We start from the raw sequence: 19,732 nt of genomic DNA on the forward strand, positions 1-19,732 counted from the left end.
ATGGGGATGGTACGGGAGAGCCATGCAGAGGGTAGCCATACAGTGCAAAGGATTCCACCATGTCTTTTTGTCTGTGCAAAGTCCAGAGAGACCCATGTGTGTGTTCAGGCATCCCTGAAACATGCAGGCCCCTTTTCTGCCTGTCAACAAGCATTTTGTTAATTGGGGATAAAAGGAATTGTTGATGGAGTGTCTTCAGGGGTCCTTTTGTGGGAACCTGATGTGCTCTTCCAGTGTTTTGAATGCCTTCAAGCTCATCTGTTCTCCCACAAACACATATAATCCCCTCTCTCACTTTGCATGGTAGCTGGATGTTGGAACAGATCCTGGTGCAAGGAATCGAGGCTGGTCATGTGTCCCATTTTAGAGAGGATAGTGCTCTGCTTAAAGGGCTGGCAGAGGATTGTCCTGAGGTGTTCTCTGTTTGAAGGACAGTCCAGCCCAAGTCTGGCTCTTAATAAAGTCCAGTTAATAAACTGGATATAAAGTCTGGCTCTTAATAAAGTCCAGTTAATAAACTGGTTTTAAACTGGACAATAAAGTCCAGTTTAAAAGTAAAGAACCATCAGAAGGAAGAGCCAGACCTTGAAGTTGCCCATCAACAGCACCAGGACAGCAGACCAAACAGGCAGGCACGTACACGTACAGGTCACCTGGTCACAGTTTTCCACATTATGGGATGTAGTGTATTTCTATTTAAATTATAATAATTATTTCTAAATTTGCACATATCTATAAAAATTAGCAAATATCATGCAAATCTGTGTCTTCTTTTTTGATGATTCATAAGTGGCTACCCTAGGAATCCCCTTTTTCCACTTCTTCAAGGGGGAACTGAAAGCTCCTTGCCCCAACATTTACATTCCTGTGCTTCTGATTTGGTGGCCTAGCAGTATTTCTTTTCCCTAGGACAGTGTCCAAGATTTAAGGAAGAGGATTACTGTGCTCGATTGCCAGTTAAGAAAATCCGAAACAGCCAAGAAAGCATTTGAGGTGGCAACTGAAAAGTTACTGCAGTTTGTTGAGGTAAAGGCATTTTCCAGAAATGTTCTTCCCTTGAAAGGAACAAGACACGGTTGATTATATTAATTTTTACAGAGGAACTGTCACTCTGAAGGCATGTGAGGGCTGGAGCCAAACATAATAAGTCAAGAATGAATTCATAAGCTGTGGTTTATGGAGCTCAGATTTAAGCAAACTGCGGCAGCAAGGAAGCCCATCCCCAGACGTTTTGCAGGAACTCGGGTGATGGGAGGGAGGGCAAGGAATAACTGAAGAACAGCCATAACGTAAACACACGTGGCCTGATACGTTCACACTTATTTAATTATATTAGAGATGACTGTGTCAATTTTAATTTTATTACTTTTAAAAATAAGAGCCTACGGCTTGTGCCTAATCCCAGCACCTTTCCACTCACTGGACAGGGCACCGAAACCAGGGACAGATTTTTTCTTCTTTTATTGAGCAATTAGGTAGAATACTGCTGCAATAATTTTCCTTATATATCCAGAAGTAAAAGTCTTTGAAACGTATTCTTTTTTTTCTTTTTTGTGTGAAAATTGACTATTCAGGGAATGGGTCTGGAATATCCCAGGAGGGACCAGGTCCCCTGTGGCTACAGCCCTCTGAAGGCATTGTCCTTTCTGTGCATATCCTCAGAGCCCTTGATTCAGTGATTCCAGGAGTGTTGTGGAACTGGAAACCTGGGTTTCTGCAACACTTTCATATTAGGCTAGACCCCAGATCCTGTGTCTCAGAGATTCCCATTGAGACTTCCCTGAACTGCCATTTATTTCTGATCATGCAGATAATGGATAATCATTAAATTGTGGTTGGGGGAGGAAACTTGTTTGGTTTTGCTTTGTTGTTTGTTTATGGTGTTGGTGGTTTTTAGTCTATTTAGAGGTGCCATACATGGTGCCAAATCCAGAAGGGAGTCACTAGTGGGGTAGTGGGGTCCCTTTCCTCTTATAGAGAAAAAGCCATTTAGGCTGTTCCAAGGTCTGAACTAGGCATTGCTGCTTTCAGGCCAAACCACCAGGGTGGGAACAGTAAGCCCTGGCATCGGATGCAAAATCTCTCCTTTTTCTCTCATCATTTAAGAAATCCCCAAAGAGAGGTACACTGATAAGTCTGTCTTTGCCCACCGACCCCCACCCCCACCAGGTTCATGAGCCCTTGCATAGTTATGAGTTGTAGTTTCGTGGTGATGCAACAGCTTGGAACAGTGCAGCTGGTCAGCAACTCAGGTAGTGCTCAAATTACAGTGGGCCAAAGGGAGCCTGTGCCCCTTACCCAGTGGTGTAGCGGCACCAAGGTTCACGCGGACATGGTGCTGATACTTTTTTATTAGCAGGGACACTGGTGTCATCTCCCACCCCCCTCAGAATTCCCTGTTCCCTTATTGTTTAGCTGCAATCCTCACAGTAGCAGGGAGGAAATAGATTTTCCCAGCAACAATGTATTGTTCCCTGTTGCAACGCAAAGTATTTTGGGGTGGCTTGGTCTTGCGGGGGCAGTTAAGACCCATTGGCTTTACAAAAGACCTGCTCCTGGTAGCGGTGAAAACTGTTAGAACTAGTTTGTTGATATGGATCAACACAGCTACCCATATTTTTTTACTGTCCATAGGCTCGTGGCTATGGGGACTGTCATGATGAACATCTCCACTTCAAAATTCACCTCTACACCCTTGGCCTTAACTTTCGTGACAGGTAGCCTCCTTAGTTAGCCCAGTTAGCATGATTGTAGGTGGAGAAATAAGCCAGAGTGGCTTATTTCCCCTGCAGCGCGGGATTAGCATAATTACCTTCCACAGTGCCATGGTTAACAAGCCACCTCAGAACTCTACGACAGCCCATGGGTTCTTAGTGGCTTGTTAACCATGGCAAGAAGTCACTCTGGCTGGGTTCGCACAACACGATAAGCTGCGCAGCTGAGGGTAATTACGCTAATTCCCCCCTCCCCGACGCCCGCGACCAGCACATGCAGGGTGGTTAACAAGCCACCATGGTGATCAAACGAACCAGGTCACTGTGTTAGAAGGCTACCACCATGTGTGTGTGTACATGATTTGGCTAAAACTGGAAAAGGGGGGTGGTGCTGGTGGATTTAATAACACTCTCCCACCCACCCCTCCAACACACACCTTTCCTCTCATAATTTGAGCATTGAATTCAGGATAGTCAAGTAAGAAGGAAGGGGGGGGCAGAATGCCACATCACACAGGACCAACTTCCTCCTCCCATCTTAGCACTTGTGTGGCACTGCAGCCAGAAAACATTAGTTTTGACTCAAAAAGCATGAGCACCCTGGGCCATGGGAATTGGTGCCTATAGACCATAGAATGCCGAGTAGACATTGGATGCTGACTAGCTGGCACTACTCCTTGTGCGGACACAGCAGCAGCCCTTCCCTTCACTGATCCTTTGGAGGATCAGGCTGTCGGTCCCCATGAAGGCAGTTGGAAAACTGAACAGCCATTAAGATAACCACTAGCTTTGCTATCGATTTCAGCGGGATATGAATTGCAGCTGACAGGGCCAAGTTGTTTTAAGTGCAAGGTATACAGATCTGTGGGGCTGCGGTGGCTTAGTGGTTAAGACGCTGAACTGCAGACCGGAAGGTCGGCAGGACAGCAGTTCGAGACCCGAGTGCCGCGTGACGGAGTGAGCTCCCGTCTTCGGTCCCAGCTCCTGCCAACCTAGCAGTTCGAAAGCAAGAAATTGCAAGTAGATAAATAGGTACCGCCTCGGCGGGAAAGATAACAGCGTTCCGTGCACCTCGGTGTTCAGTCATGCCGGCCACAAGACCACGGAAGCGTCTTCGGACAGCGCTGGCTCTTCAGCTTAGAAACGGGGATGAGCACCGCACCCTAGAGTCGGACACGACTGGTTGGGGACACCTTTACCTTATACAGATCTGTGTATTCTGTTGAGTGTAGCCTATCTAAGCCAAGAAAGAAAAGAAGATGCTGTACCAAACGTCTGAGAATGGTAACTCTACTTCTCATTGACAATTTGCCAATAGGTTGTACCTGAAGTGCTGCTATTCGATAACTCCACTTCCCTGACCAATCTAAGGTAGGAAAATGTAAGATGAATATGTGCTTTTGAAGTTAATTTGGTGAAATGATCATGAATGAGTCACTGATAAGATGGCTAAAAACCAAACAATGGATTCTTAACCTGTGGCATCTATTTGTATGACTACTCCCTTGCAGCACTTCAAATTTGCAGAATGTTTTACCATCTTTATGGTGTTAATACTCAAAGTGTCCTGCCTTGATAGGACGACTAGTCCTGTTTCTTATACACAGAGAACTAAGGCTGAGAGACAGAGATTTGCCCATGGCCACAATATTAAATCTACAGCAGTGGTGGGACTTGAACCTGGTTCTCTCAGTTTCAGGTTCAGCTATCTACTGAACCGCACTTGTTCATGGTGAATACCAGTTTCAGAGATATTGGGAATACAGACAATTTGGAGTTAAAAATCCAATTAATTACCCCTCGCCATATATAGATAATAGATGCATATATTTCTTCATTCTTTATTTATTTACTTATTCATTCATTCCAAGCATTTTTATCACACTGTTCAGGCAAGGCTCCCAGAGTGGCTTAAAAAGATCAGAAATAAGACAATCCCTGCTTGCAAGCTTAAGATCTAAGAGGCATAACACAAAAGGAAACAGGATTGAGAAGGAGGAAAAAGTAAATTCAGGAACTAGATTCTTACTTGCAAAGTTCAACAGGTCATGGAGTTGGACCTAAACACTACAGAAAGGCTGCTGCACTTTTAACTATAGGAACCTCTCTCTCTACAACACCCCACCATCAAATTAAAATAAAAATGAACAGCATTAGCTTATATTGAACAAAGCTGCAGGCTCAGAACAAACTGTTCTTATAAGTCTGTCCCTTGATTACCATTGTGACATAGTTATAGCTGAAAATGAATATGCATTCAGCATCATTAAGAAGAATACTGCAATATTACAAATAAAACATTTTGGCCCTTTTCCATATGTCCCATTCAGTGACAGAAAAGCCACCTTCTCTTCTAAAGCACTTCTTGCGCGTCTAGGAAGGAATGGCCGCACTGTCCCAGCATCCCTTGCAGTAGATGCCAAAGAACTTGCAAGATCTGTCCGTGCCATTCTGGAAGCAGATTGTGAGTATTATATGATTTTTCCCATTCCTTTTCCTTTTTTTGCTTGACAATTTGAAGAGGAATGTTGTTTGGCTAATTGAGGGTTGTGCCATGAATCCAGTGTGTGGTTTGTCAAAGGAAGAAAAATAGCAATCAGTGAAATGCTCAAATGGCAACAATAAATGTAGTAATTCATATTATTCTAGCATTCATACTTTGGAATTATGAATTCAGTAATTGAAAAAGTGAAATGCTGGTATGTACAAACATTCTGTTCTATAATTGTACCTATTCTAGGATGCAGTATTGTTTAACATCAAACATGCAAAGAAAATTAAAGGCAGAAGGTTGAAAAGAATAGCATATGATTCAAATAGAAGGAACTTTAAGAGTGTATGTTACTTCTTCCAAGTGCTTTTCTACCAGTAAGATGATGCACTAAGATAGATAAATTTTTATTACAATCATAGATCAGCACTATGCACTAAGAACTAGCTCCATGGTGGCTTCATAGTAAGCAGTAACTAAAGCTATAGAGAACATCTCCCTAGGCATCTTATACATTTGAACATAAGGTGCGAACACTACTGTTATAAAGCAATTATCAAACTTCCAAAATCAAAGCAGAGGATGCTGTTTCTAAGATAAAAAAAATGTATGCTGGGATCACTCACTTGGTTGCCTGGAGTGATCCTGCATTGCCCCCAGGTGACCGGATATTGATGTGTTTTCTTTGCAGCTCATCTCCAGCACGCGTGGACTTCTCCTCCTCCTCTTCTTCTCCTCCTCCTCCTTACTACTACTACTATTACTACTACTACTGTTTTATTGTTATTTACATAATACATAGTGATATCATAATACCCGATACGTAATAACACTAAATACAGCTCACAGTGATCAAACTGTAACATCAAAGATAGTCACAAATTAAAAGCAGCCTTAAGAATTAAACACTATCAGTTTTTATACCAAAACTGACATTAAATCATCCCCGGTAAAGAAAAGGGTTTTAATGTTTCCTGAGCTTTTTCATTCCAATAAATAATAAAAAGACTCCACTCTTCAGTAAATTCATCCTCTATTGATCTCCCTTCTCTACCTCTTATCATGTTAATCAGTTTAACCATGGTGGCCATATCCCAGACTCTGAGATACCGATGATTAACTGATGGTGGGTTAACCTTCCAACTAAAACTGATTGCCATTCTGGCTACTTCTAAGAGGTGAATCACCATTTCAGTATCCTCACAAGCAACTATTCCCTCAAGATATCCAAAAATAATTATTCATGGGTCCTTAGGGAGTATATATCCCAAAATTAAACTGACCTCATTCATCACTGAGGACCAAAATCTTACAGTCATTACCCAAGTCCAAAAGATATGCAAAATGTTTGCTCTCTGAGCCACACCTCCAATATTTATCCTCAGCCTGCATATAGATCTTATTAAGTGTAGCTGGTGTTACTATCCAAACATAAGCTTATAAAAACTTCCCTTTATGTTCATGCATAGTGTACTTTCGGGGTTGAACTTCCAAATCCACTCCCATATCTTCTGGTCACTATATCTTCCCAAATCCTTTCCCCATTTGACTTGATATGAATTATTCCTAACATCTTGTTTAGCCAGTATTCTATAGATTTTGTTTACTTACTTACTTACTTACTTACAGTATTTGTGTACCTCCAAAGACCTTGGAGCGGTGAACAGCAGCCAGGATAAAGAATAAAAACACCATGTTAAAATAATTTGATTTTTTTTTTAAAGAAATAGAATTTCTTTTTAATGTTCCCCTGGATAAATTACCTGTAATTATTTCAAATTCAGAACAGTCCCTCAAGGAACCCTATTTAGCTATTACATTTCCAATGATATGTCTGTCTTGTAAGCATTGGGAAAGTGGGATACGGTTTTGCCTTCTTTGTTCTCCATAACTCTTGACTAGCTCATTTCTGAGTAATTTCCTGATCTCAGTTAAATCATTTTCTTCCAAAATGTTCATATTACCAAGAATAATTCTATTTATTATCTGTTCATTATCATTTATTGTTGTTAATAGTGAAAAAACAAGACTTTGATTACTTTTAAACATTTGCTATACTTTAAATTAGTGCTGTGCTGAATGCCACTCCCTGTTTTGGGGAACTTTTTCTCTACCTGTGAAAGAGGCATTGTTTTTTCTGCCCCTTTTGTAGGGACGGGGAGAATTCCAGAAAATTTTCTCCTTGTGGAGGAGGAGAGGGTTTTTCCACATACCTTTTTAAAGTGTAGGCAATTTCTGAGAGCTCTTCTTTTTTATTAGTTTTTTAAAAACACTCCCCTGCACTTGCAGGAGCAGGCGTCCGCTCCCTTGTCGAGCACCATTCACCACTCAAATGGCTGCTTGTTCTTTTCCATAAGTATACCATCTACGCAAATGGGAGCCTTAAAGGGGCAATGTATGCAGCATTACAGGCATAAATGCAATGCTGTGGACGTTGTCCTTTTAAGAGTTTTTGTGTTTCCCCACACACACCCAATGAAATGCCAAAAATGGAAGAATTGACATTTTTGGCACAGCACTACTTTGAACAAATTCCTTGTACAAGGGATTTCTCTGATCGCATCTAAACCCTTTTTACTGCAAAACCAAACAGTGTGTTTAATACAGGTTGTTAACTTATGCTGCACTATCCTTGTCCCCTTATCTAGTATGAACCATGATTTTAATAAAGTCAACATGAATGCTACATAACACCATCTAATACAAGGGAATGCTTTATCCCCTAAATTATACAGCTGAGACATTACCCTGGCAGTTATTCTAGCTTTTTTTTTCACTACCCACAATGAATTTAGTATTAATTTTTCCCATTTAGTAATGAATTAACCTGTAATGGAATATTCAAAAATAGGAAAAGTAATCATGGTAGCACATTCATCTTAATAATAGATATAGATGCAGCCCAGGATATCCGCAGATGTTTCCAGCTTTCAAAATTTCTATGAACTTCTTCCCATAATTTATTATGATTAAAGGGACAAGTTCTTCTAAATTTGGGGTGATCTATACTCCCAAATATGCAGTTGTGGAGTCTCTCTTTGGAATTAAGAATGTTCTAGAAATAAGACTTTTCCCCTTTTTTCCAAATTTAAACCCACCCATTCTGACTTACTTATATTAACTTTATACCCAGAAAAATTTCCAAATTTTTCTAACTGGCTTAGCATTTTCCTGAATGACTCAGCTGATCTTTGTAAGACCAATGCTGTATCATCCACGTAAAGATTAACTTTATACTCCTCTTGCCTGAATTTCATCTCCTCCCACTCTTCTCCCTTCCAGCAGGCATGCCTGGACTTTTAATAACAAAAGATATCCATTGCATATGCTAAGTCCAACTTTGAACAAGCTTTCACTATCCAGTTGTGAGTGACAGAGGGTGTGCTTTAACTTTTGCATCTGAAGACTGCTGCTTTATTTTAAAACAAGTGGGCTGCTGTGGCTTCCTATTTGAGACCCTCTTTCTGACAGTCAGCTGGATTATCTGTGCTAGTTTAGTTCTGTGGTGTCATTTTCCCTTTCTGGCAAATCTCAGAAGGGTAGTCAAAAGCAAAAAGCAACAAAGAGGCCTCATTTGGACATCATGCTAAACCATGGCAGCCACTAAGAGGAGTTCAGAAACTTTCACTTCTAGTTTTGACTAACCAGAGTTTGTCATGTTATCCAAATTCAGCAAACTCTTTAGTTAATTTTACATATGGCTTGTTTAAAACAGGCTAACTTCAAACCATGTGTTAAGCAACTGGGTTGTTTAAACAAACCATAGTTAATATTAACTACAGTTTAGGGTTCAGATGACACACTAAACTGTGGTTAATTGACATCAAATGCTTTTGAACATCTTTTGGCTGCAGTGGAGGAAGAGAAGGGCGAGTGTACGAACCCAAGGTTTGCTGCAGTTTATTCTTATCACCATAAACTAGGGTTTAGTGTGATATCCTAATCCTGCCAGAGTCTTACAGCACCTTAAAGACTATCAGATTTATTGTGATGACTGGGGCCACATTGTGTAAGCCCACTTTGCCAGATCCTTCTTTTGCATGGCCCGAGGCATTTGAAAAGTTGGTGATTGTATCTGAAGGGGATATATCTCTTTCTTTCAGGAAACAGAAGGGAGAAGGGAGAGTTTGGGAAGCAGTTTATTTGTAGGCTTCCTCTTCCTAGGTGTGTGAGAGTTACTTAAAGTTACCTTAGCACAGAAACTTGCTTCTGGTGCTCACTTCAACAAGCTAGGCCAAACTAAGACATACAGGGAGAGAGTGGACATGTCCAAAAGGCAAGTAGTATTTCTGCAAACAGGCAACAATAAGAGGCAGGTAGCAGATATAACAAGAGCCAGGGAAGGCCTTTTGAAACAACATCATTGCTCATAACTATGTGTTGTTAAGCTTTTTGCAGGCATTGCTCTTCTCAAAAATGTGAAACATTGCTAATTAATATTACTCTGAAATATGAAGCAAGGGCACACACAGTGGGCAGTATCCAATCCTTCCTGCATACCAGCAGGACCTATAGTGGAATGGGAAGCTAGCGGAAGAGCCAGAATCAAGCAGAAAGGCCCTCCGAAATGGGCAGGTGAGCAGAGCTTGCAGAAGGAAGCTCTGCTGACCTGTCCCAACCCAGAAACAAGCATTTCTGCTTGTTTCCAGGGATGCTTTTAGAACTGCTGGCTTTCTGGTGGGTCCCACTTGCACAACAGATCACGCTGCAGCAGCAATATTGGATGCTGCCCAACGTTAACAAAGTATACACCCAACAATAAACATTATTTTACTTAGCAACGACCTAAAAATAAAATATCCTTTGCTATCACCCTTTTGTACTGAAGAAGATACTATATTTGCACAGGCAGTTAGAAGGAAGACAGTGCAGATAGCATGATGGATTTAACAGATTTTTTTAAAATAAAAAGGCTGTTTCAGGGAAACAAAAAACTATGCTTTTGAAATCTCTACCCTGCCAAAAAATGAACCTGGAGAATAATCAGTGAAGCCCTCCTATTAGAAAAGCAACTCTACCATCTATTATGGATGACATTCTGAGGAGAGTTGGCCACTCTTGATTCAAGCTGTTCAGGAATTACTCAATATTTAAGGCAGCGGTGATGTGACAATATTTTTTATCATGTTAATTTTATAACTATTTCCCCCCGCCCAATTCATTTAACACCCTACCCCACACACACACACACACACACACATCCTTGCTATAGAACAGGAATGTGAAACGTGTGGCCCTGCAGATGTTTTGGCCTACAACTCCCATCAGTTGTAGCCAGTGTAGCCAATGGTGAGGGATCATGAGAGTTGTTGTCCAAAACATCTGCAGGGCCACAAGTTGCCTAGCCCTGATAATGGTAATTATCCATTCTCTTTAAGTTTGGAGAAAATAGTTAATTACATTCATATTCTAGAGTCAACTGAGAGACATAGTAGTTGGCCTTGTTTATGTAAGCTGGATGAATTTTCCAACTCATTGAAGGTCATATAATCTATCATAGCAAAAGGTTTACAGAATACTGATAATGCTGCCAGAAAGACAAATTCCATGTAACACAATCCCTAACCACTATGAACGCTTTGAATTAAAACTAGGTCAAAGCAAGATGCAGGCCAACTGGTACATCCATAAGAAAATGTCACTGATGGTTCCTAGTATAATGATCAGCTTAGGTCAGAATCTCGTTCCTTTTCATCATGGCAAAGTCACTACCAGATGACAGTTACTTAATGAAGGTGCAGGGCCCAAAAATGTGGGCACCACATTTCACTGGTCCACCACCCTTGATCTATTTGGAATTGGGCCTAGACCCCTTTGGAGTCTGAATTGGATTTGTTTTAACCCCCACCACACAAGAGCTGTTCCTGCTATCCCTTTTCTTTCCCCAACTTACCCTGATGGTTAGGGGACAAGGAGAGCTCTAGACATAGTAGGGCCTCAGGATTTAGATGCATGTGCAGCAGCATCCAAGGCCACTGGGAACTAAGGATAAGGTAGTTTTCGTGGTTCCGAAGTCCTTAGATGATGCCACAAGTGTTCACAGCAGGGTCCAGGGGTATCAGGAAGCTTGCAAACTATATTTCCCATGGTTTTCAGCATGTCTAGACACAGCTGGACATGCTTACGGCAGTATCCAGAGATGCTGGGGAGTATAGGAATGACAATTCTCCATGTCCCCAAGCTCTTGCTGCTACATCCAGAGAAGTCAGGCTAAAGAGGTGGTAGGAAGGTACACATGGAGATGATGCTATAGGGGCCTGATCCACACCCATCCCAATTCGGGGCCTGAATAATTTTTCTGAATCTCTGCAGGATGTTAAGCAACATAATCCGGATTCCCTTATTTATTTCCAGTGCAGACTGAGATGAAAAAGGTGTCCGTCATCATTGAGATGCCACTGAATTTCATTTCAAGTGAAATTCACAGGAATTTGAAGGTTCCTGCTTGGGCAAAGCATCTTAAGAATTTCAAGGGAAGCCAAGAGAACTTCAGTATGTGCAAGGATCCATGTGTTCAGAAGCACCCTAAATCTGGCATATTGCAATTAGATGGACCTCTCTTGAGAGACATCCCCAAAGCTGGGGTGGCGAGAGGGGGGATGCAACCTATAAAGCCCTCACTCTGAGCCCTCACAAATGTAACTGTGCAGCCAGATGCAATGCAGTGTAAGGCCTCAATAGCTGATCTTAAGACACATGCTGGCTCATGAGGGAGAAGACGTTCCCCTAAGCCTGTGTAGGTCTTTGCTTATCAGACATGTTGGAGGAGTGTGATTTTTACATGACATTCTAGCACTTTCTGTTTTCATCGTGACCTTGATGAAATACAGGCACTTTGCAAAGATGTTAACACCTGCACGGGTGAAAGCTGCAAATGCTCATAGAGTGCAACAGCAAGATGAGAAGGAAATGTATTTCAAAATATCTACTAACAACTGTCAAAAGGCTGGTTTCCTAGACCTCTCAGAGAATCCAAGACTAGGGAGTGAATGACATTGTTGCTAACTTTCCATCTTAATGGGTGGCTAATAGATGTAATAATTCCCATTTTTCCCTGGATAAAATCTGTCCCATACCCAGAACAAATAGTTCAGAAAATCAGGACAGACATTACCCAGAACAAATAGTTCAGAGAATCAGGACAGACATTATAATTAGGTAGATGTGTTTTCATATGTGATTGATGGAAAGATAAATGTAGAGAACCAAACATGAAAAGCCATCAGTAGCATCTGTGCATACAAAAAGCAGAGGGTGATCTATCCAGCCTACACCCAGACAAAACTGATTTTTGAAAGAAAACGGATTCTGTACTGAAGCCGTGCCTTCTGGCTTCTAGATGAACGATGATGATGCCTGTTGGCAAACCAGATTACATGTGGAATTTAATTATGAGGTGATTGTGAACAGTCACCTTAAGTTGGAAAATAACAATTGTATGAATCCACCCTGGACACTTTCTCATAATGATAGTTATCTAGACAGCCTGCTGAATGCATGTTATGTTCAGAGATGATGGGATTCATTTTCTAGACAGGAATCAAGATATAAAAGGAGTTAAAATACCTTCCAATAACAGCGCTTCCTGAACATATTCCTGGTTAGTTTTCTCCAAGGTAAAAGAGAAGCACTTTGACAAGATATGTTACATAATTCTGTATGATGAACTGGAGGATGCTTCCATCATTTAAAATGGTACCCATGAAAAATGGCTCATGATCAGGCTAAGATTCAAATGAGTAACTTAACTTGTCAGAAGTGGGACTCGTTCCCTTACTTTCTGTATACAGGACTGCATAAACAATGTGCTCAGTGTTGCCAAGATTTCACAGCATGTCAGGCGATCTTGGATCAGAGAAACAGGTATATTATGACAGGCTAATTCAATTTGATAGCACCGTTTCTGATCACTGAAATATATATAATGCAACATGTTGCATCTTTGGAAACAATTCACAATGCTATAAAATAATAACAATAACAATAACCCAAGCTAAGCTCCAATTATTTTCTGGCAAAGGTTCTCTTTTTCGGATGAGGAGGGAGGTGGAGGGAACGTGGATGGAAATGTTCTGTTGCATTAAATTACTTCCAGCAGACTGTGTGAGAAGTCATGCAAGATAAACCTCTAAACCTAAATGTAGCTAAAGAGTAACATCTGGTTGTGTCAACGATAAGAGGTAGAAATTGGTTAGAAAGCACTCAAGCTAGAGGATGGATCCATTTTCTGAACCTGAAAGTTAAAAATAGCTCTGTGGAGAAGGATTTAAAGACTGAACATCATCCCTCTGGGTTCATTTGGACTTGGGAGAAACATTCCATGTATATACACAAGCTCACCTGAGCCGGAATCTGAGATTAAAGAATTAAAACGTTACAAGCTATTGAGTGGGGAAAAAACAGTGAAGCAGAGTTAACAGTCAAACATTTCTGCCTCCACATCTTTCACAGCGTACTACTCTTAGGTGTCTGTTATTACAGCAGTCATCGTGTTTGGCTCCATTTTTGTCATTCTCCATTTTGACATTCGCTGAATCATGGAGAAAGCAAGAGAATTCCAGAAAAACATCTATTTCTGCTTCATTGACTATGCTAAAGCCTTTGATTGTGTGGATCACAACAAACTGTGGCAAATGCTTAAAGAGATGGGAGTACCAGACCACCTTACCTGTCCCCTGAGAAACCTGTACGAGGGTCAAGAAGCAACAGTAAGAACCGGACACAGAACAACCGATTGGTTCAAAATTGGGAAAGGAGTACGACAAGGCTGTATATTGTCTCCCTGCTTATTTAATTTATATGCAGAGTACATCATGAGAAACGCTGGGTTGGATGAATCACAGGTTGGAATTAAGATTGCCGGGAGAATTATCAACAACCTCAGATACGCAGACGATACCACCCTAATGGCAGAAAGCGAAGAGGATCCTCTTGTTGAGGGTGAAAGTGGAGAGTGCAAAAGCTGGTTTGAAACTCAACATTAAAAAACTAAGATCATGGCATCTGGCCCCATCACTTCCTGGCATATAGAAGGGGAAGAAATGGAAGCAGTGACAGATTTTACTTTCTTGGGCTCCAACATCACCGCAGATGGTGACTGTAGCCATGAAATTAAAAGACGCTTGCTCCTTGGGAGGAAAGCTATGGCAAACCTAGACAGCATAGTAAGAAGCAGAAACATCACCTTGCCGACAAAGGTTCATATAATCAAAGCTATGGTTTTCCCAGTAGTAATGTATGGCTGTGAGAGCTGGACTCTAAGGAAGGCTGAGCGCCGAAGAATTGATGCTTTCGAACTGTGGTGCTGGAGAAGACTCTTACAAGTCCCCTGGACTGCAAGGAGGTCAAATCAGTCCATCCTAAAGGAAATCAATCCTGACTGCTCATTGGAAGGACAGATCCTGAAGCTCAAATATTTTGGCCACCTAATGCGAAGAGAAAACTCCCTGGAAAAGACTCTGATGCTGGGAAAGATTGAAGGCAAAAGGAGAAGGGGACAGCAGAGGATGAGATGGCTAGATAGCATCACCGATGCAATGAATATGAACTTGAGCACGCTCCGGGAGAAAACACAGGACAGGAAGGCCTGGCGTGCTATGGTCCATGGGGTCACGAAGAGTCGGACACGACTTAACGACTGAACAACAACAACTCCCTCCAATATTGAAGTCCCAAGCCGCTTAGGGCTTTAAATGTCATCATCAGCACCTTGAATTCTGACTGGAAGTATACTGGCAGCCAGTGCAATTCCTTTAAAACGGGTGTTTTATTATCTTTATGAGATGTTCTGGTCAGCAGTCTAGCTGCTGCATTTTGCACTAGCTACAACTTCCGAGTTATCTTTAAGGGCAGCCCCACGTAAAATGCATTGCAGTAGTTTAATGGGGACACTATCGTGGCTAGGTTATCCCTGTCCAGGAAAGGCCGTAGCTGGCAGATCAACTGAAGCTGGCCCCAAGTACTCCAGGCCATGGAGTCCACCTGGGGCTCCAGTGACAGAAATGGATCTAGGAGTACTCCCAAGCTATGCACCTGCTCCTTCAGGGGGAGGGCAACCCTATCCAGGGCAGGTCGCTTACCCAATTCCCAGACTTGGGAACCACCAGTCTACAGAGCTTCTGTCTTATCAGAATTCAGGTTCAATTTATTTTCCCTCATCCAGCCCATTACAGCCTCCAGGCATTGGTCCAGCCCCTTCACCACCCCAGCTGACTCTGACGACAAGGAGAAGTAATGCTGAGCATCATCAGCATACTGGTGACACCCCTCCGCAGAACTCCTAATGACCTCACTCAACAGCTTCATGTAGATGTTGAGCAGCATGGGGGATAGAATTGAACCCTGTAGCACCCCACAGCTGAAGGGAGTTGTAGTCAAACACACCTGGAGGGCAGCAGGTTGGAGAAGGCTGCCACACTGCTACAGGTGGATGCGGAGGGTACCAAAAAAAACCAAGGCAGAAAAGGAAACTAGGATAGAAGAAAGAGCTTGGGGGGGGGGCCTGCTGCAGGGATTGCCCTGCTTTGCAGCAAAGGTCTTAAGCCTAGATGGTTAGTTTTGACTGCTTCTAATTCTGTGCTATGAATTAAAGGAGTTGTGTGTGTGTGTGTGTGTGCAACAGCCTGTTTGGAAGAAGACGGTTCTAGTTACGGGGGTGAACATGTCTTTCCACCAGCAATCCTTGTGCCAGTACACATAGATCGAACCACATGCATTATGTTCTATTCACACATCAAATACACTGGCATGCAGTGTAACAATAAGTCCCATGCCCCTAAAATGCTTCGGTTTTGACGTGTAACCTACAATCTTTCCACAGTGGGGTGGGGGGGTGGATTGAGATCCGTTGTTCCCCCAGTGGAAGAATCCTGCTTGTAGAACAGGACTTCTGCATCCTCTCCTCCCCACTGCAGCCCCTCTCCCCCAGAACTGATTTGGAGGGCAAGGGGGGCTGAAGGCAAGAGGAGAGGATGCGGAAGTCTCATTCCACAAGTGGGATCCTTCTGCTGGCAGAACAATGGATCTGGATCCAACCCGCCAGAGGAAGGTTGCTGCCCTACAACCTGTTCTTATACGCAATTTTGCAGATATCTGGATGGGGCTATACACACACACACACACACACACACTTGCTTTCCCTTTTGTGTATTTTGTATCTTAGCCACTTACAAAATTCACATCTTCGTCTTTCTCCCAACCTTCCAGAAAACATTCAGAATTCCCAGTGAATGCCCAAAGCATGGGAGTTTCATATAGAATCAGATGAACACACAGCACTAGCTTCTTACTCTCTGTGTTTCAAATTACTTTTGCAGAGGCGCACACTTGCTCAAGGCTTCTGTTATTTTCAGCTATTTTGAGTGCATTGTAGACTCTCTGTGTGAATCAGACAGTTGGTCTGAATAGTCGATCCCCATTTGCTACAGTTAATATTTACTGCAGTTATTACTTGCACTTTGATAGGCATTTGAAAAAGTGCCTTAATTTTGATTTTGAAACCTTACTTTCTCTTTACTAAAACCCCTCCCTGCCCAGGGCCAGTCATACAAAACTCCCTTCAATCTAGCCTGCAAGGCATTCAGAAAACATTTACGTAGACGGTTTGTCACTAAGACTACTATATTGTGTTTTCCACACCTGCTGTCTTCTTCACAACAGCAACATTGTAACATTTGTATGAGCAAGGCAAATAGGGCATACAGGGTGCACACATGCATGCATATAAAACCACAAACTAAGATTATGGACTATAACCTGAGTTTCTACTTGTATATTCATGCATATGTACACATGCACCCATTTACTCCAGGGTCATTGTATAAAGGTTAGAGGAGCTTGCTCAGGGGTGAGTAGACTCTGCATTGCAGCCTCTGGGTATGTTCTGAGTTCTTCTCCTTTGCAAGCCACATGCATATGGGTGGTATTCGTGCAGGAATAATTCCTGAGACAGTTGCTTCCTACAGTTTCAGACTTATTCACAGTTGCTCACACTTTTAATTCCTATTGGAACCATGTTTTGCATCATGTGCAAAAACAACAACCCTAATATGCATCCTTTTTATTTTTTAAACTTTTATTTTCATTAAAAAAAAAAAAACTACAATGGTCACAAACTTCACATCATAACAAAATTTCACATCATCAGTTTCAAGCCTTTGGCTCCCCACTGTGTTGGCAAGACAGGGAACTTACATGCATATATGGTGGGGATGCCACTATGTGGCAACATTCTAGGCATGCGGTATCCTTGATGGCATTCTTAAATGAGTGCCCCATCCTCAAGCAGTGAGAGGTCTTGGAGCATTGTGACATGGTTTAATTTCTGTGGCGTGAAGGAGAGAGCTCCAATGGTTTTCTGTCCAGCCCTCAGCATAGTCTGTGATCTCTAGGACACCATCTGCACACACATGCAATTATGTATTTACAGTTTTGCTGGGTTCTCACCAACTATCTCTGCCATTCACTGACTCAACTCAGCCTTTTATTCTGCCACTTGTGAGCTCCAATCAGTCTCTTGGCTTGTCCGCCACGTTGATTGGCCCCAGCTCCATTTATGACAATGCATCACATAACAAGTCACTTGCCCGTTGTGAAGGCTGGGGTGCAGCTGATCTGCAGCACTGGCCACTTATTTATTTTTATTATTAAATTTCTTAATCGCCCATCTGGCCGGTCACCCAGCCTCTCTGGGCAATGTACAGCAGTACAAACAGTCTAAAACAGTAAAATTAAACATTAAAACATCATATTTCTAAACATATCCCACCCCAAATGCCTGCCTGAACAACCACATTTTCAATGCGTGGTGGAAGCTCATTAAAGAGGGGCCATGGCGAGTTCCCTAGGGAGGGAGTTCCACAGAGTGGGGGCCACCACAGAGAAGGACCTCTCCCTCGTCCTCACCAGCCTAGCTGTCCTGGCTGATGGCACAGAGAGAAGGCTATCCGAGGCTGATCTTGTTGAGCAGCCTGTCTGGTGTTGCTGGAGGCGCTCCTTGAGATATGCTGGGCCGGAACCATATAGAGTTTTAAAGGTCAAAACCACCACCTTGAATTTGGCCCGGAAAACAACTGGTAGCCAGTGCAACTCCTTCAGCACCAGAGTGATGTGATCACACCAGCGGCTGCCTTTAATCAGGCGAGCCACTGCATTATGCATCAACTGCAGCTTCTGAACCATCTTCAAGGGTAACCCCACATACAGCGCATTACAGTAGTCTAGGTGAGAGGAGAACAGGGCATTATGACTGATGGGAGCAGATGGTTAGGAAGGTAGGGGCGCAGCTGTCGTATCAGATGGAGTTGGCACAGCGCTGTCCACCTCACAGCTGACACCTGAGCCTGCATGGACAGCTGGGAGTCTAAAATGACCCCCAGGCTACAGACCTGGTCTTTCAAGGGTCTTTCAAGACCACTTAGCTGCAGGATCAAGACCTCAACCACCTGTCTCTTAGTAGCATCTAAGAATTACTCCAGTGCCAGCAGGCCAGTGATGCCTGCCCTGATGCTGCTGTCAAGTCATTGGTGCTCCACAGCTTGCCTGTGGGTTGGCTGTTGAATTCCAACCCCACCCAACACCTGTTTAGTTCCAAATGCAAATCCTGTTGATGCCAAGAAGAGATGACTTTCACGCGTAACGAATATCAGGGAGGGGGCAGAAAATTGGAGGGTATCTATCTGAGTCCTAAGCCCACAAAGGCTCTCACCCCCATGATGAGCTGTAGAAGCAGATAGACAGCAGATATAGCTCAACATTATAAACAGGAAGCAGATGCAACCCATCCAACAGAAATATGAAATGCTAAATAAGGAGTTCTTGCAGGGGACAAAAGTGATGGGTTTCAGAATGGCTATTTTCTAAACTCCTGTTTGGAAAAGGGCACCTAAAATGATTAAGGGTCTGGAGCATCTCCCCTATGAGAGAAGGTTACAACAGCTGGGATTGTTTAGCTTAGAAAAAAGGCGAGGGAGGGGAGACATGATAGAGGTGTACAGAATTATGCATGGTGTGGAGAACGTGGATAGGGAGACTTTTTCTTTTCCTCTCTCATAATACTAAAACCCAGGGACATACCATGAAGCTGATTGGTGGGAGATTCGGGACAGATAAAAGGAAGGACTTCTTCATGCAGTGCATAGTTAAATTATGGAATTCACTACCACAAGATGTAGTGATAGCCACCAAGTTGGATGGCTTTAAAGGGAGATTGGACAAATTCCTGGAAGAGAAGGCTATCAATGGCTACTGGTCCTAATGGCTATATGCTACCTCCAGTATTGGGGGAAGTATGCCTATGTACACCAGTTGCTAGGGAACATGGGCGGGAGGGTGCTGTTGCACTCGCATCCTGCTTGTGAACAGAATGCAGTACTAGGTGGACCCTTAGTCTCATCCAGCATGGCTCTTCTCATGTTTTCACATTTTTTAACAAGCAGGCTACCATCTGACCCACTTCAACCAGCCCTCCAAGCTTCTGATTCTTTCCTTCCTATCACCATTGCCCACCCCTCCACACACACACCCCCAC

General features: G+C 42.7%; 1 protein-coding gene across 17 annotated transcripts in view; it reads left to right on the top strand.

Annotated features, from left to right (window-relative positions):
* Positions 1 to 19,732, top strand: part of STXBP4 (syntaxin binding protein 4) — a 188,885-nt gene that overhangs the window by 100,457 nt on the left and 68,696 nt on the right. For 13 of the 17 annotated variants that reach the window (XM_084837212.1, XM_084837217.1, XM_084837218.1 and 10 more), the window contains 3 exons: positions 910 to 1,026; positions 4,033 to 4,085; positions 5,045 to 5,178. In XM_084837212.1, the coding sequence (XP_084693338.1) occupies positions 910 to 1,026; positions 4,033 to 4,085; positions 5,045 to 5,178 (304 nt within the window). Of the gene's footprint in view, positions 1 to 909; positions 1,027 to 2,634; positions 2,718 to 4,032; positions 4,086 to 5,044; positions 5,179 to 5,896; positions 6,904 to 19,732 lie in introns of those variants that run through there. The other 4 variants (XR_014788150.1, XR_014788151.1, XM_084837220.1 and 1 more) reach the window with 3 other exon arrangements.

This window comes from Heloderma suspectum, chromosome 2 (assembly GCF_057233095.1).
Source record: "Heloderma suspectum isolate Gila_16-S chromosome 2, 16-S_ref, whole genome shotgun sequence".
Taxonomy (NCBI): domain Eukaryota; kingdom Metazoa; phylum Chordata; class Lepidosauria; order Squamata; family Helodermatidae; genus Heloderma; species Heloderma suspectum.